This window comes from Salvelinus namaycush, chromosome 31, assembly GCF_016432855.1.
Source record: "Salvelinus namaycush isolate Seneca chromosome 31, SaNama_1.0, whole genome shotgun sequence".
Taxonomy (NCBI): Eukaryota; Metazoa; Chordata; class Actinopteri; order Salmoniformes; family Salmonidae; genus Salvelinus; species Salvelinus namaycush.
The window spans coordinates 40,425,098-40,449,471 of NC_052337.1; the positions used below are offsets into that span (position 1 = coordinate 40,425,098).

General features: G+C 43.3%; 1 protein-coding gene across 1 annotated transcript; it reads right to left on the reverse strand.

Moving 5' to 3' along the window:
* Positions 1-3,162: 3,162 nt before the first annotated feature.
* On the reverse strand, positions 3,163-23,820 carry LOC120025623 (BDNF/NT-3 growth factors receptor-like). The gene is made up of 16 exons (XM_038970169.1): positions 23,615-23,820; positions 22,108-22,182; positions 21,927-21,998; positions 20,122-20,190; positions 19,849-20,009; positions 19,460-19,596; positions 17,907-18,039; positions 17,168-17,479; positions 11,799-11,833; positions 11,595-11,694; positions 11,171-11,359; positions 10,538-10,668; positions 10,034-10,206; positions 8,196-8,436; positions 3,989-4,147; positions 3,163-3,348 (listed from the first exon to the last, which is right to left on the reverse strand). Exons 1-16 carry the CDS (start codon positions 23,818-23,820, stop codon positions 3,163-3,165), a joined length of 2,379 nt encoding a protein of 792 aa, XP_038826097.1.
* Between the last annotated feature and the right edge of the window lie 554 nt (positions 23,821-24,374).

Below are 24,374 nucleotides of genomic sequence, written 5' to 3' on the forward strand. Positions count from 1 at the left end.
GAGCATTCAACCAGGTAAGGTTGAGCAGGCTCAGTGCTCAAGGGAGCCAGTACGCCTGCACGGTCCGGTATATCCGGCGCCACCTCCCCGCCCCAGCCCAGTACCACCAGTGCCAACACCACGCACCAGGCTTCCTGTGCGTCTCCAGAGCCCTGTTCCTCCTCCACGCACTAGCCCTTTGGTGCGTGTCTCCAGCCCGGTACCACCAGTTCCGGTACCACGCACCAAGCCTCCTGTGCGTCTCCAGAGTCCTGTGCGTCCTGTTGCTCCTCCCCGCACTAGCCTTAAGGTGCGTGTCCTTAGCCCGGTACCTCCAGTTCCGGTACCACGCACCAGGCCTACTGTGCGCCTCAGCCGGCCAGAGTCTGCCGTCTGCCCAGTGCTGCCTGCACTGCCCGTCTGTCCCGAGCCGTCAGAGCTGCCCGTCTGTCCCGAGCCGTCAGAGCCGCCCGTCTGTCCCGAGCTGTCAGAGCCACCCGTCTGTCCCGAGCCGTCAGAGCCGCCCGTCTGTCCCGAGCCGTCAGAGCCGCCCGTCTGTCCCGAGCCGTCAGCGCCGCCCGTCTGTCCCGAGCCGTCAGCGCCGCCCGTCTGTCCCGAGCCGTCAGAGCCGCCCGTCTGTCCCGAGCCGTCAGAGCCGCCCGTCTGTCCCGAGCCGTCAGAGCCGCCCGTCTGTCCCGAGCCGTCAGAGCCGCCCGTCTGTCCCGAGCCGTCAGAGCCGCCCGTCTGTCCCGAGCCGTCAGAGCCGCCCGTCTGTCCCGAGCCGTCAGAGCCGTCAGCCAGCCATGACCAGCCAGAGCCGTCAGCCAGCCATGACCAGCCAGAGCCGTCAGCCAGCCATGACCAGCCAGAGCCGTCAGCCAGCCATGACCAGCCAGAGCCGTCAGCCAGCCATGACCAGCCAGAGCCGTCAGCCAGCCATGACCAGCCAGAGCCGTCAGCCAGCCATGACCAGCCAGAGCCGTCAGCCAGCCATGATCTGCCAGAGCCGCCAGCCAGCCAGGATCTGCCAGAGCCGCCAGCCAGCCAGGATCTGCCAGAGCCGCCAGCCAGCCAGGATCTGCCAGAGCCGCCAGCCAGCCAGGATCTGCCAGAGCCGCCAGCCAGCCAGGATCTGCCAGAGCCACCAAAGCGGGTATTAACTATGGTGGAGTGGGGGCCACGTCCCGCACCCGAGCCGCCGCCGTAGGAAGGCCCACCCGGACCCTCCCCTTCTGTGTCAGGTTTTGCGGCCAGAGTCCGCACCTTTGGGGGGCGGTACTGTCACGCCCTGGCCTTAGTTATCTTTGTTTTCTGTAATATTTTGGTTAGGTCAGGGTGTGACAGGGGGGATGTTTGTGTATAGTTGTCTCGTCTGGGGTGGTTGTATGGTATAGGGGGTTTTGGGAGAGTGTATGGGTTTGTGTTGAGTGTAGGTGTCTAGGTAAGTCTATGGTTGCCTGAATGGTTCTCAATCAGAGACAGCTGTCATTCATTGTCTCTGATTGGGAGCCATATTTAAGGCAGCCATAGGCAGTAGGCTTTTGTGGGTAATTGTCTATGTGATGTTGCATGTTTGCACTCAGTATTATAGCGGTCACGTTCGTGTTGTTATTTTGTATTGTGTGTTAAGTGTTCTTCGTTATTAAAAAGAAGAATGTATTTCTCTCACGCTGCGCCTTGGTCCACTCCTTTAAACGGCCGTGACACCCTGGTCCAACTTAATGCTGGGACGGCCCTTATTCACTGTGCTTTAGTTATCCAGTCAAGATTGTGACATGTGTAGTGCATACTAACCACATTCAAAAACACCAAGACCTTCTACATGGAAATGGACAATGTCAGTATCTAGCAAAATAGAATCAGATAGAAAATACCACTGATAATGAACCACAACCTGAAATATTCATTTAAAAAAAAGAAAATAATTCTGAAAAATGAATTATAAATATGGCATAGAGAATGCCCATATGTTTTAAAAGGTAAATCCTTATTTTTTTATAACATTTAAGTGTTTTTGTAATATGCACATATGTATATGCACACACTCAGGGGTTTAACGGTGTTGTATAGTAACACTCTTAACGGTGTTGTATAGTAACACTCTTAACGGGGTTTAACGGTGTTGTATAGTAACACTCTTAACGGGGTTTAACGGTGTTGTGTTGTGTGGATGGATGGCTCTTGTTCTCTCCAGACTGAGGCTACCTACATAGACTTTATAACACATGAATAACCATATATGAGCTGTACATAAGCATTTCACGAATGGATGTTTTCTTTCATACTGTGGTATATATTGGTTATTAATGTGATATGAAGTCATTATAAGTCCTAAGAGGTACCCTTCAAGTACCATAATAAATCAACTCCACAGCTCTGGACTGGTTGGCCATGATGACAGAATTCAGTCACCAATCAAAATGTAAAGTGGTAACATGAAAACAACAGAGTCAAAGGCACCTGACATCAATAAGAAAGTTCTCACATCATAAAAATAGTCCATGACACTTATATAAGCGGTAAGCCTTACTTCATTGCAATGGGTTTAAAAAATAATAATATTACTTCGACTTTATATGTCGTTCCACATGAGATGTTCCTCATGTTAGGAGGAACAAGGAAAAGCTCTATCCATGTTGGCACGTGTCCATACATTGTCCATGATCATTTGGACACAGTCATTTTCCCTTTGTTCATCCCCAGCAATTACAGTGTACAAGAAGAGTACAATAATACAGTTAATGATTTGTTTCGCAGACCCAGATTACAATTTAATCAAGATTACCGATCATTTGGTTTCATGGACATGGCCTCAATTATTGTTGGACTATGGTTAAACTTCCTTTAAAAAGTTCCCGTCACAGTCCAGCAGTATGTAATTCAAAAGTTAATGGATTAAATCATTTTTAGCTCTTGATGAACTAAATCAGAATTGGGCCTACTCCTGGATTATTTCATCTGGGTTTGAGAAACTGGTCCTAAGAGTATCTTCAAATGGAGAAGGAAAGGAAATGTCAATCAAATTTAAGGCTTTTCTCTATGTGATGAGGAGGCAGAAGCACAGTCAGCACAGTCGGGCACACACGCAAACACATATGCTCACACATGCACGCACACACACACACACACACACGCAACTCCCCCTCACCCCTCACCCCCACCCATACACCTGCCCAGACTCACTCAGCCCAGTATATCCAGGTAGACAGGCGAGGCCTTGGCCAGACTCTGGAGCAGGCTGTGGATCTCCTTGATGTTCAGTCTCATGTAGGATTCTCTCTGCCAGCATCCCAGCATCAGGTCGTACACCTCCTTTGGACAGGAACGCGGCCGCTGCAGCACGCGCCCCTGGGTGATACACTCGATCACCTGCATAAAGGGTCACCACCACAATTCAATTGAAATTCAGTTCAATTCAACTTTATTTATTCCCTCAGGGGCAATTAAGGAAGCCATTGCTCACATGATAACGGCATCTAAACAAAGTGAGGTTCACCAAGGTGATATGTTTTTTAGACACTTTTTTAGACATATTAGCCTTGGTTTCATCTAATAGATTTCCAGGAAATGTATATTCATAACGCATAAAAATCGACACAGAGAATAAAACATTAGGAACAACTTCCTTCTTTAACCCGTCTCCTGCCCTTCATCTACACTGATTGAAGTGGACTTACCATGTGACATCAATAAGGAATCATAGCTTTCACCTGGATTCACCTGGTCACGACGTGTCATAGAAAGAGCAGGTGTTCCTAATGTTTTGTACAGTCGATGTATACGGACAATACAAATGTGATATACTGCAACTAAGATTAGAAAAATGGAGACTACAGAAGACTGATGTATTTGAAGTTGACAATAAATCTCATTGGAGCTCAAGTGCTGTGATACCAGTGTAGTCAATCTACTGTAGGAATGGTTTGAGTTTGTGTCTAAGACCTTATAATCTCAGGAACCCAGAACCAAATCTCAAGAGTGCTGCTGTCTGTGATAAGAGACTACTGACCTCATTGTTGGAGAGCTGGTACCAGGGCTGCTTCCCATAGGTGAAGATCTCCCAGAGGACTACGCCCAGACTCCAGACATCACTCTCCGTGGTGAACCTCCGGTACATGATGCTCTCTGGAGGCATCCAGCGGATGGGCAGCATGGTGTGACCCCCCACCTGGAAACAGACAAAGGATCCATCAAGAACCATCCAGGAAAACCACAGAGAAGGTCAAATGATGACGAAGGCTGGAATGAACGGGAGTGAAGTAAAGAGACGGCCCAAAAAACAGGGTTAGATGGAAAGGTGTTGTCAGTCAGGTCAGTAACCAACCTACTATTAAGGCCTATTAACATTTGTTTAAAGGTCATGTACACAAATGTGTATTGGGTGGGCCTACAGTTGTCATGGAAATCAATATTATGAGATATTTAAAAAAGGTATTAAAACCCAACATGTTTTGCCTGTATTGGTACTGTTAGGCCTTGTCTGATATTGACATGATTGTCAGTTCAAATGTTTCCATGTGTTGACCCAATTGCTGTTCAGCTGCATCGTTGGTCTTCCTTTATGATCACAATAGCGGATACTGTGTATTAGTGAGTGGGCATATTCATATGCTGCCCTCTGATTGGAGGGGGGGGGGGGTGATGGGTCTCAGTTACATTAATCTGTTTTGTATTGATTCTCCCAAGGGAGGGCCAGGAAGCAGCAGAGGGCACTGTAGTCTACATAGACCCCAGGCCTGGGGCTGATTGGGACACAGAACAAGTCTGGATCTAAGAGTCAAATCTGAGCGACTGCCTTTAAAAAGCAACAAATCCCTTTGAAAACGGCCTACATGGCCTCCCGGGTGGCGCAGTGGTCTAGGGCACTGCATCGCAGTGCTAACTGCGCCACCAGAGTCTCTGGGTTCGCGCCCAGGCTCTGTCGCAGCCGGCCGCGACCGGGAGGTCCGTGGGGCGACGCACAATTGGCATAGCGTCGTCCGGGTTAGGGAGGGTTTGGCCGGTAGGGATATCCTTGTCTCATCGCGCTCCAGCGACTCCTGTGGCGGGCCGGGCGCAGTGCGCTAACCAAGGGGGCCAGGTACACGGTGTTTCCTCCGACACATTGGTGCGGCTGGCTTCCGGGTTGGAGGCGCGCTGTGTTAAGAAGCAGTGCGGCTTGGTTGGGTTGTGCTTCGGAGGACGCATGGCTTTCGACCTTCGTCTCTCCCGAGCCCGTACGGGAGTTGTAGCAATGAGACAAGATAGTAATTACTAGCGATTGGATACCACGAAAATTGGGGAGAAAATGGGATAAAAAAAAATTAAAAAAGAAAAAAAGAAAAAAAGAAAACGGCCTACATGGCATCGATTTGAGTCAGGAACAGTTATTCTAGTGTCAAAATTGACTACAAAGTGTAAATAGGATAATTTTGGTCATAAAGTCAGTCTCGCCTAAAAGGGAGTTTGGAACAACCGTGCGTTACTTCAGAAATACTGCACCAAACACCTTAGTTCGATGTAAAATTGCGCAACTAAAACATCCTCTGCAAAAATGTCTAAATTAATTACAGACGCCATGAGTTATTTTAGATTCATTCTGAGGATTATGAGGAAATTAAATAGACTTCTTCTGCGTCTACAGTGTCTCATGGGGGACAAACATGAAATCTTGAAAATGAAATCGTGTTTTTCTAATGAGCAACAGAAAAACACACGTGCCAATTGACGTGTTCAGTGGCTCTTTAAGATAATGCCAGCAGGGTGCGAAATATTTTTGGTAAAACAGATTGTTCTGGCAATTCTCAAATAAAAACATAATTGGGAGGAAGGTTTAACGTGCTTTAAAAAATGTTTAAATAAATAATATAATACACACACACACACACACACACACACACACACACACACACACACACACACACACACACACACACACACACAGTACCAGTCAAAAGTTTGGACACACCTACTCATTCAAGGATTTTTATTTATTTTTACTATTTTCTACATTGTAGAATAATAGAAGACATCAAAACTATGAAATAACATATGGAATCATATAGTAACCAAAAAAGTGTTAAATAAATCAAAATATATCTTTGATATATAATATATAAATTTGATTCTTCAAAGTAGCCACCCATTGCCTTGATGGCTTTGCGCACTCTTGGCATTCTCTCAACCAGATTTCACCTGGAATGCTATTCCAACAGTCTTGAAGGAGTTCCCACATATGCTGAGCACTCGTTGACTGCTTTTCCTTCACTCTGCGGTCCAACTCATCCTAAACCATTTCAATTGGGTTGAGGTCGGGTGATTGTGGAGGACAGGTCATCTGATGCAGCACTCCAGCACACTCCTTGATCAAATAGCTCTTACACAGCCTGGGAGGTGTGTTTGGTCATTGTCCTGTTGAAAAACAATTGATAGTCCCACTAAGCGCAAACCAGATGGAATGGCGTATCGCTGCAGAATGCTATGGTAGCCATGCTGGTTAAGTGTGCCTTGATTTCTAAATAAATCACAGACAGTGTCACCAGCAAAGCACCCCCACATCATCATATCTCCTCCATGCTTCACAGTGGGAACCACACATGCGGAGATCATCTGTTCACTTACTATGAGTCTCAAAGACACGGCGGTTAGAACAAAAGATCTCAAATTTGGACAGATTTCCTCCGGTCTAACGTCCATTGGTCGTGTTTCTTGGCCCAAGCAAGTCTCTTCTTCTTATTGGTGGCCTTTAGTAGTGGTTTCCTTGTAGCAATTTAACCATGAAGGCTTGATTCACACAGTCTCCTCTGAACAGTTGAGATGTGTCTGTTACTTGAACTCTGAAAGATTTATTTGGGCTGCAATTTCTGAGGCTGGTAACTCTAATGAACATCCTTTGCAGCAAAGGGAACTCTCGGTCTTCCTTTTCTGTGGTGGTCCTCATGAGAGCCAGTTTCATCATAGCGCTTGATGGTTTTTGTGACTGCACTTGAAGAAATATTCAAAGTTCTTTGAAATTTTCCTCATTGACTGACCTTCATGTCTTAAAGTAATGATGGACTGTTGTTTCTCTTTGCTTATTTAAGCTGTTCTTGCCATAATATGCATTTGGTATTTTACTTTGAATCCATTTCCCCATTCATTGTGTTGGTGCTGCTCATAAAATGTATCATAACTTTGAAAGTAGCAGAGAGCCCACTTTAGAAATGTGATGTACTTGTAGAATATATTGTTTAAAACAATATGTCTAAAAATGAGCACACTATTAGGAGGATAATGACACCAAGGTGTTGTCTGTATCATGTACGGTTCATGGATCATTAAGTCTTACAAGGGGCATGTATAGGTCTAAAAAGGACCTAAAATGGACACTTTCATTATGATTTAAAAATAATAATTGTTTCTTACACAAATGTAAAAAGAATATCAAACATCCGTCCTCCCAATTAAGTTTCTATGTGAGAATTGTCAGATCAACCTGAGATGGCCAAAATATTTTTGGGCCCATGCATGCATGAAATCGCATTAAAGCCTGTAGTGTTGTCTATACTGTTCTAGTAGAAGCTAGACAGTAGCAGATAGCAGTTAGCCTGTTAGCCCAATCTGTTTGTGCTTTAAGTAGCCAATATCATGCCAATTTGGCATAACAACAACAAATGAGTTGGGTAAAGCAGAAACAGGTTAGGCTACCAGGCTATCTGCTAAGGTAGACAATGTTTTCCCTCGCTCATTTTATAAGAACTAGGTTAGATACTGGATAGAAAGGGGGGTGATAAGGAGAAGCGTGTTCATGAATCTAGGTATTTTAGGAGCAGTAGCTTGCCTCTGAAAAGGCCTTAAAATAGAGAATTCAAGGCTAAATTTGCATCACGGCATAAATGCAACGTCAAGCATGAACTCCTTGCTCAGGGAAAAAAAACTGCCAGTGCATTTTGCACTGTTGCCCCCTATTACCATGGAAACAGCAATTCTATGCAGATTATAGAATTTGCATTTAAATGGCATTAAAAATAGATAAAAAAAATTGATGGTTAAAATTATTGCTGTACCAGCATGGCTGTTACAAACCAAAACCAAATTCTAATTACACATGAGTGTATTCCTGTCTTGCTTGTGTGTGTGTGTGTGTGTGTGTGTGTGTGTGTGTGTGTGTGTGTGTGTGTGTGTGTGTGTGTGTGTGTGTGTGTGTGTGTGTGTGTGTGTGTGTGTGTGTGTGTGTGTGTGCATGCCCACAGACTCACTCTGTAGTAGTCGGTACTGTACACATCCCTGGACATGCCAAAGTCCCCAATCTTGACCAGCAGGTTCTCTCCCACCAGACAGTTGCGTGTGGCCAGGTCCCTGTGGACAAAGTGCTGGGAGGCCAGGTAGACCATGCCTGCAGCGATCTGCTGGGCGATGAGCAGCATCTGGGACTGGGTCAGCTCCACCATCAGGCTGTGCTGCCCATCAGCCATCAGCACTGCGTCAGGACCATGGGACCTACACCACAACACAGGTGGGTCAAACACCATGCTAACTATAGTTATCTACAATTGACTACAAAGAGGACTTAATTGGAGAAGTGCAAACTCATTCGCTTCCATTGCAGTTACCCAGTTTCAATTCAAATAAAGTATCACACTTACATACAGTACTAGTCAAAAGTTTGGACACACCTACTCATTCAAGGGTTTTTCTTTAGTTTTACTATTTTCTGCATTGAAGAATAATGGTGAAGACATCAAAAATGAAATAACACATATGGAATCATTTAGTAACCAAAAAAGTGTTTAAACAAATCAAAATCATTTTAGATTTTAGATTCTTCAAAGTAGCCACCCTTCACACACTCTTGGCATTATCTCAACCAGCTTCACCTGGAATGCTTTCCAACAGTCTTGAAGGAGTTCTCACATATGCTGAGCACTTGTTGGCTGCTTTTCCTTCACACTGCGATCAAACTCATCCCAAACCATCTCACATGGGTTGAGGTCTTTGGTCAAATAGCCATTACACAGCCTGGAGGTGTGTTTTGGTTCATTGTCCTGTTAAAAATCAAATGATAGTCCCACTAAGTGCAAACCATATGGGATGGCTTATTGCTGCAGAGGTAGCCATGCTGTTTAAGTGTGCCTTGAATTCTAAATAAATCAGACAGTGTCACCAGCAATCACCCCCACACCATCACACCTCCTCCTCCATTTTTCACGCCGGGAACCACACATGCGGAGATCATCCGTTCATCTACTCTGTCTCACAAAGAAACGGTGGTTTTCTTTCTGATGAGTCCAAATCTCAAATTTGGACTCATCAGACCAAAGGACAGATTTCCAACGGTCTAATGTCCATTGCTCATGTTTCTTGGCCCAAGCAAGTCTCTTATTATTATTGGTGTTCTTTAGTAGGGATTTCTTTGCAGCTATTCGACCACGAAGGCTTGATTCACTTGGTCTTTTACCAAATAGGGCCATCTTCTGTATACTACCCCTACCTTGTCACAACACAATTGATTGGCTCAAATGCATTAAGAAGGAAAGAAATTCCACAATTTATATTTTAACAAGGCACACCTGTTAATTGAAATGCATTCCAGGTGACTACCTCATGAAGCTGGTTGAGAGAATGCAAAGAGTATGCAAAGTATCAAGGCAAAGGGTGGCTACTTTGAAGAATCTAAAATGTAAAATATATTTTGATTTGTTTAACACTTTTTTGGTTACTACATGATTCCATATGTGTTATTTCATAGTTTGATGTCTTCACTATTATTCTACAATGTAGAAAAGAGTAAAAATAAAGAAAAACTATTGAATGTGTAGGTGTCCAAACTTTTGACTGGTACTGTATGTGCTAAAATCCCCCATAACCTTTCATGACTGATTAGATTAGACACCTTTATTATGCATTAAGTTTGCACAGAGTGTAAATGTGTCTTTGGTGCTCTGGCTTACAGTAAAAGGATAAAAACAGACACAAAACATACACATTGCTCACATGGAGTATTTACGTCCGTTAGTACTTTAGTACAGTACACGTGAATTGGCAAACGTAAATCACACGCACATTCGCACAAAGACATTGGGACACAGGACAATACCTGAGGAACTTGTTGAGGTCGCCGTGCTTCATGTACTCGAACACCATGATGAGCGGGTCACTCTCCACACACACGCCATAGAAGGTAACGATGTGCTCATGCTGCAGGTTGGTCAGTAGCTCCGCCTCCCGGTGGAAGTCGGCTCGGCCGCTCTCGCTGGCCTCTTTCAACGTCTGAGGAGGACAGGGATGCATGTGCACGTGCAAGCACACACACACACACACACACACACACACACACACACACACACACACAGCATCATTTAACCATTGATTGATGGGATTGTTGATTGTTTCAAAGTCTACTTCCTATAATATTAGATTAAATCCTAATATACTTGTTTGCCGTGCTATTATCCAAAACAATGTACATAGAATCCTCACATATGGGAAAAGCACAAACAGCAGTTTATACTTAGCTGTTCTTAAAAAAAAAAATATCAAAGCCAGGACTAAAGTGCGTGTTGATTGTTTGAAATGGCATGCATAGATGGCCATACTTCACCTTGACAGCCACCAGGATCTTGTCCTGATCTGGGATCAGGTTGTAGCACTCAGCCAGGAACACCTTCCCAAAGGCCCCCTCTCCCAGCTCACGCTTCAGCACAATGTTGTGTCTCTTGATGTGCTGGACAACTGGGATGTAAAGAGACAGATGAAGTAAGGCTATCACAAGGCCCTAGTCTAGAGGCTTGAGTCTTTCCTGAACATCGTGTGAACTGACCGGGAAAAACTCTGGGCCCTAGCTAGAATTAGTCAGGTCAAGTGGTCAGGAAAAACTCCTGGCCCTACACATTACATACACTAAAGTTAACAGCCCTAGTCTACTCTGTATAGAGGAAAAACAGTGAAACTGTGATATTCTGGACGCTTGTCAGACAAGTATGGACATTGTAACCATTACAGAACTACATTTCCTCACAGGGCTACAAGTGAAATAGTCAGATGTGTGTGTCTGTCTAGTGACATCCTCTGTGCCATACAGTCTGATATTACAGCATTAACTGCAAGTCATCCGGCAAGAGGTCAACCAAAGTCATCGCCATGAAGTCCATCCAGTCGCAGTGGCCCTGTCATGGATTTATCAGAAAAAGACCGGGTTACAACACCAGCAGACCTCCGCGCCACGGTAACTCACACGTGTCCGATTTCAGCATGCTGCCAGATTGGCGGAAATACTGTGGGTTCTCGATGACAGGGATCTTTGTCATTCCAATGATCACCGCGTCGTGGCCCATCTCCGAGGACGACGGGGTGTTGTTGCCGTTGGAGACGTGATGAAGAGGACTGGCGGAGTCATCGTCGTTACTGATGACTGAGGAGGAGCCTGAGGAGGAAGGGGAGGACCCCAGTGGGAGGAAATACAATTGAGAGGAGTGTTTGACTTCTGTATGTTATTATGTCGCTGAACATAAGCTGAAATGTGGTGGGGTTAAATGGAATTAAAACTGTAGAAATGTGCACCTAAAACAAGCTGTTTATTGTTATCCAAATGGGAGGCCTGCAAGTCTCAATACTGGTTTGAAAAACGACTAAACTAAGATTAAAAAGAAAAGCTTTACCCTTCATCCCAAACTTTGAGTTTCTTCCGTATTTCAGAATGATCACCATCAGGACACATCCAATTAATGCCACGCCAGCGATCCCCACCACTATGTACACCTGGAAAAACACCATTTAACAATGCAAAATACCAATAACAGTGCACAACATTATAGTATGCACATAACCACGCATGACAAATTATGATGTGTACGTTAACTTACTGCAACACTGTCCTCTATTGGGGGTAGGGGTAAGTCTGAGACAAAAAGAACAAGCACAGGACATATTTAAAACAGAATGAAACAGCATTAAACATACAAACATTAAAGTACATAATCTAATTTCTTCTCTCATTAAAATGACCTTAGATTTTTTCAAACGCTAAAAATGCTGTCTGGTTGTGATGTAACCAGACAGTAGGTGTGTTAGCTACAGTGCCTTCAGAAAGTATTCACATCCCTTGACTTTTTCCATGTTTGGTTGTGTTACAGTCTGAATTTAAAATGGATTACATTTAGATTTTTGGGCCTACACACCAACACACAATGTCAAACAATGTCAAAGTGGATTTTTTCCCTGAAAGTTTTACAAATTAATAAAACATTTGAAGCTGAAATGTCTTGTCAATAAGTATTCAACCCCTATGTTTTGGAAAGCCTAAATAAGTTCAGGAGTAACAATGTGCTTAACAAGTCACATAATAAGTTGCATGGACTCGCTTTGTGCGCAATAGTGTTTAACATGATTTTTGAATGACTACCTCATCTTTTTACCCCACACAGACAATTATCAGTAAGGTTCCTCAGTCGAGCACTGAATTTCAAAGACAGATTCAACCACAAAGACCAGGGAGGTCTTCCAATGCCTCGCAAAGAAGGGCACCTATTGGTAGATGGGTAAAAAAAAGCAGACATTGAATATCCCCTTGAACATGGTGAAGTTATTAATTACACTTTGGATGGTGTATCAATACACCCAGTCACTACAAAGATACAGGCATCCTTCCTAACTCAGTTGCCAGAAAGGAAGGCAACCACTCAGGGATTTCACCATGAGGGCAATGGTGACTTTAAAACAGTTACATAGTTTGAGGATGGATCAACAACATTATCGTTACTCCACAATACGAACATAATTGACAGAGTGAAAAGAAGGAAGCCTGTACAGAATAAAAATATTCCAAAACATGCATCCACAAGGAACTAAAGTAATACTGCAAAACATTTGGCAAAGCAATAAACTTTTGTCCTAAATACAAAGTGTTATGTTTGGGGAAAATCCAATACAACACATTATTTAGTACCAGTCTCCATATTCTCAAGCATAGTGGTGGCTTCATCATGTTATGGGTATGCTTGTAATTGTTGAGGGCTGGGGAGTTTTTTTTCCAGCAGGACAATAACTTAAACACAAGGCCAAATCTACACTGGAGTTGCTTACTAAGAAGATAGTGAATTTTAACTCTACATACATGTACATATTACCTCAATTACCTTGACTAACCGGTGCTCCCGTACATTGACTCTGTACCAGTACCCCCTGTATATAGCCTCGCTACTGTTATTTTACTGTTGCTCTTTAACTATTTTTTTTTTTTACATAAATTACTTCAAGATCTAGATCTAATGATCAACAACCAATTAGAAAAATTTAAGATTTTTTTAAAAGACTAACGGGCAAATGTTGCACAATCCCCAGAAAGACTCACAGCTGTAATCACTGCCAAAAATGCTTCTACAAAGTATAGACTCAGGGGTGTGAATACTTATGTAAATGAAATCTTTCTGTATTTCAATTTCAATAAACATGTTTTCACTTTGATATCCATTTTGAATTCAGGCTGTAACAACAAAATGTGGAATAAGTCAAGGGGTATGAATACTTTCTGAAGGCACTGTAAGTTATGTAATAGACAGGGCCCAGAAACTGCCATTTTGTCCAGTCAAACGTTTCGCCATGGATTATGCTCGTCTATCCCCTATTAGCTTTTGGACCACCCTGGATTTTTCCCCAAATCCAATACGTTCCCTCAGGATTTCATACTTCAAGCACATACCAGTGGTGTCTGAGATGCAGCAGGGTGATGACATCCCACAGCACAGGAAGAGCAGTAGACAGAAGAAAGGAAAATAACAAGGCAGGATCATCAATCTGTCATTATTCCTAAAGTCTTTAGGGCCCAGTGCAGTCAAAAACAAAATTTTCCTGTATTTTATACATACAGGGCATTTGGAAAATATTCAGACCTTCACTTTTTCCAGATTTTGTTACGTTACAGCCGTATTCTAAAATTGATTAAATTGTTTTTCTCATCAATAATACCCCATAATGACAAAGCAAAAACAGGTTTTAGATATTTTTGCAAATTCACATAAGTATTCAGACCCTTTGTTCAAGCACTTTTGCCAGCGATGACAGCCTTGAGTCTTCTTGGGTATGACGCTACAAACTTGACACACCTATATTTGGCAACTTTCTCCCATTCTTCTCTGCAGATCCGCTCAAGCTCTGTCAGGTTGAATGGGGAGCGTTGACGCAAAGCTATTTTCAGGTCTCTCCAGAGATGTTCGATTGGGTTCAAGTCCGAAGCTCTGGCTGGGCCACTCAAGGGCTTTCAGAGACTTGTCCCGAAGCCACTCCTGTGTTGTCTTGGCTGTGTGCTTAGGGTCGTTGTCCTGTTGTAAGGTGAACCTTCGCCCCAGTCTGAGGTCTTGAGCGCTCTGGAGCAGGTTTACCTTGCTCTATCCCTCAAACCTGACTAGTCCCCCAGTCCCTGCCGCTGAAAAAGATCCCCACGGCATGATGCTGCTACCACCATGCTTCACCGTAGGGATGGTATTGGCCAGGATATGAGCGGTGCCTGGTTTCCTCCAGACGTGACGCTTGGCATTCAGGCCAAAGAGTTCAATCTTGGTTTCATCAGACCGGAGAATTTTGTTTCTCTTTTTTTTCTTTACGCCCTTTTTCTCCCCAATTTCGTGGTATCCAATTGTTAGTAATTACTATCTTGTCTCATCTCTACAACTCCCGTACGGGCTCGGGAGAGACGAAGGTCGAAAGCCATGCGTCCTCCGAAACACAACCCAACCAAGCCACGCTGCTTCTTAACACAGCGCGCATCCAACCCGGAAGCCAGCCGCACCAATGTGTCGGAGGAAACACCGTGCACCTGGCGACCTTGGTTAGCGCGCAATGCGCCTGGCCCGTCACAGGAGTCGCTGGTGTGCGATGGGACAAGGATATCCCTACCGGCCAAACCCTCCCTAACCCGGACGACGCTATGCCAATTGTGCGTCGCCCCACGGACCTCCCGGTCGTTGCCGGCTGCAACAGAGCCTGGGCGCGAACCCAGAATCTCTGGTGGCACAGCTAGCGCTGCGATGCAGTGCCCTAGACCACTGCGCCACCCGGGAGGTGAATTTTGTTTCTCATGGTCAGAGTCCTTTAGGTGCCTTTCTCTTTTGGCAATCTCAAGCAGGCTGTCATGTGCCTTTTACTGAGGAGTGGCTTCCGCCTGGCCACTTTACCATAAAGGCCTAATTGGTGGAGTGCTGCAGAGATGGCTGTCCATCTGGAAGGTTCTCCCATCGCACAGAGGAACTGTGGAGCTCTGTCAGAGTGATCATTGGGTTCTTGGTCACCTCCCTGATCAAGGCCCTTCTCCCCCAATTGCTCAGTTTGGCCGGACGGCAAGCTCTAGGAAGAGTCTTGGTGTTTCTAAACTTCTTCCATTTAAGATTGATGGAGGCCACTGTTCTTGGGGACCTTCAATGCTGCAGAAATGTTTTGGTAACCTTCCCCAGATCTGTGCCTCGACACAATCCTGTCTTGGAGCTCAAGGGACAATTTGTTCGACCTCATGGCTTGGTTTTTGCTCTGACATGCACTGTCAACTGTGGGAACTTATATAGACAGGTGTGTGTCATTCCAAATCATGTCCAATCAATTTAATTTACCACAGGATGACTCCAAACAAGTTGTAGAAACATCTCAAGGATGATCAATGGAAACAGGATGCATCTGAACTCTATTTCAAGTCTCATGTCAAAGGGTCTGAATACTTGTGAATAAGGTGTCTGTTTTTTTAATAAATTTGCAAAAATTTCTAAAAACCTGTTTTCACTTTGTCATTATGGGATATTGTGTGTAGATTGATTAAATCAAAACATTTCCTCATAATTTTTAGAATAAGGCTGTAACGTAACAAAATGTGGAAAAAGTCAAGGGGTCTGAATACTTTCAGAATGCACTGTATACACACACACACGTTGGAATAATACTGTAAAATTGTGACATTTATGATAATGACCTTTTAGTGTAAGAGTTGTTTGAAAAGACCGCCTGAAATGTTTTGACTGTTTTGTGGGATGGAGTGACTGTTTTGCCTGACTGGTGACATCACCAGGTGGTAAATTAGTTAATAGACCAATAAGAAACAGTTCCAAACCTCTATCAATAACAGCTAGCTTTCAGTTTTCCCCTCCCAACTCAGACCACTCCCAGACAGTCCCTGCAAAATTCTTGCTTGAGAAATAGCTTCTTAGCAAAGAGCAATGTTTGCTTCTTTATGACAATTTAAATTGAAAACATTCACAGTAAGGTACTTAATTGTATCCCAAAATGATTTGATATTGAGATAACTAAAAAAAACGGCTGCGATGGATATTTAAAATTAAAGTAACTCTCCAGTGAAAATCTCACTTTTAAAAAGTTCATATTCTGTTAACTCGTACATGAATAATGTTGTTGACTCGTGCTATACTCATACCGTATGTTGCCAAAGCATTATTTCTTTTGGGGGGGGGGGCACCTCAAACTATGTCGAACAGACCGTTTAAAAAAATGCTTGCAATTTCCTCAGAGGATGATTGCATAAAGGCCAATCGGTGGTCTACTTGCGTGCATATTTTTTATGATTGGTATACGCCCACACCATTCCAACACAGAAAAGCTGATTTTTAATATTCTTAATTGAAAAAATTTGGAAGGAAATCTATTTTACTCATATTGTAATTAATTATAGGTCATATATCATAGAAATCTGGAAACATTGGAAAGTTATTTAACATCATGTCAAGAGAAAAACACATACATACTTGTCTTTGTAATGGCACGTTTTAGAATTGTAATTCTTTGCAAAATCGCAATGTCTTAAGAAATACTTACAAGGGTAGGTATATGGCGGTTCTGAAATAAGTGAAAAGGGGAATGTACATGTTATTCATAAACATCCATTACACATACCATGCTACACAAAAAAAAAAGAATATTCTCAGAAAAAAAGCTGCTATGTTGAACCATTTGTTCCGGTAGGAAACCTCTGAAAAAAGGTTACAATTTTCAGTTCATATAGAACCATTTTTTGGTTCCACATAGAACCTCTGGTTCCAAATATAACTCTTGAATTGGTGCTATTTGGAACCAAAAAGAGTTTTATTTGACTTGAAATGGTTCTATTTTTAACCTTTTTTATGGTCCTAGAGGGTTCTACATAGCACAGATTTGATCAGAGAGTCTAAAAACAACTTACATATAGATTATAACATCTTATATAGAATTACAGTAACTATAAACTAAACTGCAGTGAGACCTGTATCGTAGTCTGGGTCTGGCGGGAGCAGGAAGTGGGCGTCGATTTCTTTACGGTCCTCCCCGTACTCGTTCCTGACCACCAGCGTATACTGCCCATTGTGGATGTGAGTCGGGTTGACAAGCTTCAGGCAGCCGTGGTGAACGCTCCCTGTGCTCTCGTGGATCTCGGTCTTGATGTACTCCTGTTCGTGGAGCTCTTGGTCCTTGTGGTACCAGCGTAGCTCGGGCTTGGGGTTTCCGGTCACACTGAAGGGGATACACCAGTGGTGGAGGCGCAATGGCTCCAGCAGCTCCAGGATAGTGGGGCGAACTGACACAGAGACAACAGGAAGAATAGTCACAGGGTACTGGGAGTGGGTGCTAGACATGAGGAAGGAGGACTGGAAGAATACAGTGGGATACTGGGGTAAGGGGGCTAGACAGGAGGGAGAGTATGGTAGGGCATTGAGGGCAACCAGGAGCTAAACAGAAGGAGGAGTACAGTATGGCAAGGTGACAGGAGACATGTAGAGTCAATCAGATTGTTGAGCAATATTATCATTTCAGTAAGGACACAGAACCACCAGAGGTGGTCCTTCAGAATGTAGACAACCAATACTAGGAGGCTACAGATCCAGGATAAAATGACACTGTAGAATCAGTGAAAATGGCATTTTACATTTTGCAACCACAGTGGCAGAATAAAAAAAAAAAAAAAAAATGGTATAGGCACTCAACACAACAGAACACGTCCTTACACAGGATGTTGAGTTGGAGGTAAGCCTCGGTTTGACCGACTACGTTCTCAACATTGCAAGTGATCACTCTGCCGTTGTCCGAAGGCGAGAGACCTAACAGTGTCAGATTGCTCTCCAGCTCCAAGGCATTGATCTGTAAATACATTTAGGAATATTAGCATTGTCATGATGAGCATAAGCATTATTAGCTTTAGCATTATTAGTAATAGTAACATGTATTATTACACAGTCAATACAGTTAACAACAAATCATTGTGATCATAGTGAAACATCTGTAGTTAAAATATTTAACGCTGTATGTTATAAAACACCTAAAAGTATGGTGTAATGTGCTGTTATTATAATAATAAAATGATATTGTTCTTTACGTATTGAAATGTAAAAACTTGACAAGTTTCATGTAAAAAATGAAAAACAAACATAAAACTGAGTGCTATGGGGCCTCCCGAGCAGTCTAAGGCATTGCAGTGCTAGAGGCATCACTACAGACCCAGGTTCAATCCTGGACTGTATCACTACCAGCCGTGATCGGGAGTCCCAAAGGGCGGCGCACAATTGGCCCAGCGTCGTCAAAGTTAGGGGAGGGTTTGGCCGGGGGGGCATTTCGCTACACCCGCAATAACATCTGATAATCACGGGTATGTGACCAATAAAATTTGATTTGACTTGGCTCATCACGCTCTAGCGACTCCTTGTGGTGGGCCGGGCACCTGCAGGCTGACCTCGGTCGTCAGTTGAACAGTGTTTCCTCCGACACATTGGTGCGGCTGGCTTCCGGGTTAAGTGGGCAGGTGTTAAGATGCGCAGTTTGGCGGGTCATGTTTCGGAGGACGCGTGACTTGACCGTTGCCTCCTGAGCCCATTGGGGAGTTGCAGCAATTTTATTATTATTATTTTTTATTTATCCAGGTAAGTTGACTGAGAACACATTCTCATTTGCAGCAACGACCTGGGGAATAGTTACAGGGTAGAGGAGGGGGATGAATGAGCCAATTATAAACTGGGGATTATTAGGTGACCGTGATGGTTTGAGGGCCAGATTGGGAATTTAGCCAGGACACCGGGGTTAACACCCCTACTCTTACGATAAGTGCCATGGGATCTTTAATGACCTCAGAGAGTCAGGACACCCGTTTAACGTCCCATCCGAAAGACGGCACCCTACACAGGGCAGTGTCCCCAATCACTGCCCTGGGGCATTGGGATATTTTTTTAGACCAGAGGAAAGAGTGCCTCCTACTGGCCCTCCAACACCACTTCCAGCAGCATCTGGTCTCCCATCCAGGGACTGACCAGGACCAACCCTGCTTAGCTTCAGAAGCAAGCCAGCAGTGGTATGCAGGGTGGTATGCTGCTGGCATAATGATGAGACAAGATCGAAAAAGGGGGAATTTTTTGGGGGTGAGTGTTAAGGTGTCAGTTGAGGAAAGTGCATAATATACAAAGCCAAGAGTTTTTCCCTGCCCACATGACCTCATCAGGAACAACTCCTAGCCCTAGTAATAGTCAGAGGGTTGTGCCATAATATACCAAAACAAAGATCATCATCTTACCTTAGTGATAGTAAACAAACTGTCAATATTCCACAAGATATCAGGGGCAGGAGACCCTGTTGCACTGCACACTGCTCTGACATCACTTCCCTCCGTCATTTTGATGATAGAGGGACTGACCTCCACTGCGGGAGCCTCTGTCAAAGGTAAACAGAACCTTTAACAATGTTGTTTTACTGTACAAGTTGCACCTAAGTGACCTTCACTTGATTTCTACTTCATGCTGTTTACTGACTATTTGAAAAGAAAAGTCAAACCAATACACTGGCATTCTAGTATGCTCCTCAATGTTCCACACGTACACAAGCTTTCTCTCTCTCTGCTTTGTCACAACATGTTTAGTGTAGTTCCCCGTCTGTATGTCTGTCTTTCTCTGGGGTTGACATTACCACAATCAGGGGGAGAGAATCTGGAGATGGCCCTCCTCATTGCTCTGTCATCTATGCATTTCAGCTCTTGACTCTCTGTACTGTCAATGTCCTCTTGCAGCCTCAGTTTGATCCACATGTTCTCACATACACACTTCAGAGGGTTACCAGACAGGAGAGGACTAGAGGGGGGAAAAAACAGAGCATTAACACACACACACACACATTCATAGACATTGCACTTTAAAATAAGAATTAGATGACATAAAATAGTAAATAGGGATAGGTACTTACAAAGATGTCATGTTTAAGTTTTGGAATGTTTTCCAAGAGAGTGTTGACAAGTTATTGTCTCTCAGATTCCTACGAGTCAAAATAATAAATCATAAATGTTACAATAAACCAACTATTGTAGGTTAACTAATGTTATCAATGTACAGGTAACTTCCAAAATAAAGGAAACACCAACATAAAGTATCTTTGGGGCGGCAGGTAGCCTAGTGGTTAGAGCGTTGGGCCAGTAACCGGAAGGTTGCTAGATCGAATCCCTGAGCTGACAAGGTAAAAATCTGTCGTTCTGCCCCTGAACAAGGCAGTTGTGTTCCTTCCACTGTTCCTAGGCCGTCATTGTACATTAGAATTTGTTCTTAACTGACTTGCTTAGTTAAATAAGAATACGGCATTGGGCCACCACGAGACGCCAGAACAGCTCCTATGCGCCTTGACATAAATTCTACAAGTGTCTGGAACCAGTGCTTGACTTGGACTGAAATAGGTGCCGGTATTGTTTACAATTTGTTGCAGGAGCTCCACAATACTTTTGAGTTAATATTCTATAAGAGGAACAGGAGCTCAAGCAGTAGAACATTTGAGGTGCCGGTACTCTGCTCCGGTGAGCTCCTGCCCAAGTCAAGCACTCTCTGGAACTCTACTGGAGGGATGCGACACCATTTTCCACGAGAAATTCCATAATTTGGTGTTTTGTTGATGGTGATTAAAAACACCAGGTGCCACTCCAGAATCTCCCATACGTCTGTGTCACCAGGTTGAGATCTGGTGACACGCACACACACATAACCATTTAAACCCCCTATGCTCATTTGAGACCCCTCTTTCAAAGTCACAGACCTCTTCTTCTAGCCATGGTAGCCTAAATAATGGGCAACTGGGCACTTATACATGACCCTAAGCATGATGGGATGTTAGTTGCTTAATTAACTTAGGAACCACACTTGTGTGGAAGCGCCTGCTTTCAATGTACTTTTGTATCCCTCATTTACTCGAGTTTCCTTTCTTTTGGCAGTTACCTGTATATACTGAACTCAATCCAAAATCAGTGTGTGTGTGTGTGATTAAATTAAAATGAAAACGTATGTGACGTTGGAAAAGAATGCTTGCTCTATGTTCTCTATCACTTTCACTTGTTTTGCACCTAGCACCTTTTTAACTATGCATTAACAAAAAAATATAGTCCGACCATTAACTGCTCGTCACTGTTTGCTGAGCGTGTCGTCCCGTTACCCAGCCATGAGGCTAAACCGTATGTGCTTGAACCAGCTCCTTTGACTATAGTCGACATTATCATGCCAATCCATGCAGATTTGGACAAGAATTACCACATTAGAAGTGTTGACTGCAAGGCTTCACTGTAAGGTTAGTACAGATGTAGAATCTTCATTTGAGACAGTTTGCTACAGCAGGAGAATAATCCTTCCGCAACAGCAAATGTTAATTATTATGTGGATTATAATGAATGAACATTTTTGTAGGGGTTGATACATTTTTCATTAGGGCAAATCAAGTTTCAAAGTGGAATGCACACCGTTTAGAAGCCTATTTAAAACTCAAATACACTACAAGTTTGCATTTCCTGCTGTGTAGGAACATTCTCAGCAAAACAAAAATATAAATTAAGATCCAAATTAAGATCCTACATCTGTAAGAATCTACATAGTCTATAATATGAATTGGGCTTAATTGTTTTTGATTGGCTTGGGGGCCCTACATTTTCTCTTTGAAAGTACATTAGCTACATCTGTGAGGAGGAAGATAAGAAAAACACCAAACAGAGGATTAATCAAAGACTATACAGTACTTACAGATATTGAAGTCTTGTATTGTTGAAAAAGGCCTGAGATGAGATAGAAGTCAATTTCGTATTTGTCACAGTTCTGTTCGGAGTGGGGGAGTGAATGTGTTATTTTTAGTCACAATTACATAATAATATAGTTCAACCATAACACAGTCTGGATCATAACCTTGCGTAATACTGATACTTACAGATTTCTGAGATTTGAGTAGTACTTCAAGCTGTTATCATTGATGTCAAATAGTCTGTTTTGATTTGCAATGTATCTGTAAAAGTTCAATACAAAATAATGACAAATTATTGTTATTACAAACATAATGGAAATATAGTATTTGGCCATCATGTCCATTTCGGGCAGTTTCACAGGTTTCTGAACTGTTTTACGGGAATCTGTAGCTTCTCTTCATGATAGATTGGATAGTGGTACAAACTGGTGTCTCTTTGGACACTCGGCTAATATCTACTGATTAGAACAGCTGATGTGATTGATATCTCTTTACACTAGAGTATACAACACCCGGATGGGTGATGGTTGTTCATGTAATATTCATATATGTTTAGAATGAATTATTCATGTTAAATATTCATAATAATGAATGAAAATTCTTTGCACGCCAAGGTAATAGGCCAGTAGACCATCATCAATTAAGGTTAACCTTTGATTAAGTTATGGATGGTATGAGAGGACACAGTTAAGTACAACACCACCCTGTCTAGATGTAGGCTATGGCCCCTGCATGCTGATGGTGTTAGTTCTCTCACTATCTGCATTTGCCCAGGAGCAATATAGGTTTCAGGCACAATACTATACACCTTATGGATACATGCAATAGGCCTACTGCACTGAAATATGGTAAATCTAAACATATGCTGCGTTAGCTAATAGACCTGATAAACTAGAGTAACACTTATCACCAACAACATGCCGTGGTAATGCATTGTTTTCTCCGCACATGCATTATCTGTTTATTGTCTATCAAATACACTCATCCAGTCCAGCTCGGGCGCTTCAACAATTGTAACCTAAACCTAATAAATGGCTTTAAACCTGTGTTTTATACAGATACCACTGTGAGCTAACGTGTTTGATATTTCCAAGAACCACTTCGCGCGGCATTGATTGCTACGATGGGTATTTTGTGGGGTCGACATAGACCCGAGTCTGTTACGTTGGCTAGCCCATTATAATCGTGATTTGGCTAATTTATCTGACATTGTTTTCCTTCATGTTTTTTTTCTTGCTTCCCCCAGGTCTCTGCATGTTGGAGCCACGGCAGCCATCATGCCATTATCCCCACTAAATATCATTACCACTATCCCTGCCAGGGCCTGGTTTCTAGAGGAAAATAGCCTATTCCAAATATTCCCAACAACTCGTACCCCCACCACCTGACACGCACGCTCGACCCCCCTCCCCTAGCATGAAGCATGATAATTATCCTACACTATTATATGCTGAAGCTATAGCCTACTTCTTATTTTTTAAATTGTTGCTTAGGGTAGGTGTCTCCTTACGAAACTGAAAACATGAGAGATGAACAGCCTAAATAGTATGGCAAAGTAAATACACCTTATATGTTTTTGTATTTATTTGTTTGGGCAATCTGACATTGGTTTGCTTAAAACATGAACTGTTCATTGTAGGGTTGCCATGTCTGCAATGAGCGTAGCCATTTATTTTAATTAATCGATACTTACATATCGGTGATGTTGATGTCCATTTCTATGTCATCTAACGTAAGGATAGGGAAATCCTCGATCCCTGGTTCAGGATCGATACAAGCAATCCTTGAGATGCTGCAAGTGCAGAACGCAGGGCAAGCAGCACTAAACCGCCACAGCCCCATCAAAACCATAAAGATTCCCAAGCGAGCCATTCCATATTCCCCTACGTTGGAGTCCATTGCAGGTCCAACGATATCTCACGGTAGGTATTGATCAAATATGGATATTATTAATTTCCCCCGTCCTATAGCCAAATAAATCCGTTCGGCACCACTAACGAGACTACCTTTGATCACGAATGCGCAATCCCCTCAATGTAATATTAGGATGTCATGGAATGGTCTCTATGTCTCCGCAGAATTGGTATCACACTACTGCATATCGATGCGGTGAAGCAAGGTGTCAAGTGCTCCGTCCTCCGTCTCACCCGTCTCTTTCTCAGAGGCAGAGCGACTGTCTCTGCGTGGTAAAACGTGGCGCTCCAGATGTTGAGGGAGCAACCCGTTATCCTTGTGATTCTTCTTCATATGCAGTAGTGATGGAGATGGAAATAAGAGACTGCACGGTGGAGTCAGAATGCGTGGTGATGTAGCGACAGAGTGCGTATGCGAGGAGGCAGGGTACCTGCATTCGTCTATTGATTACCGCTGTGGAAGAGCGCATCTCCGCCAGTCATCGCTGGAATTGCGTTTATACAGAGATGTATTGCTGACAGTTTATCAACATTTATCAG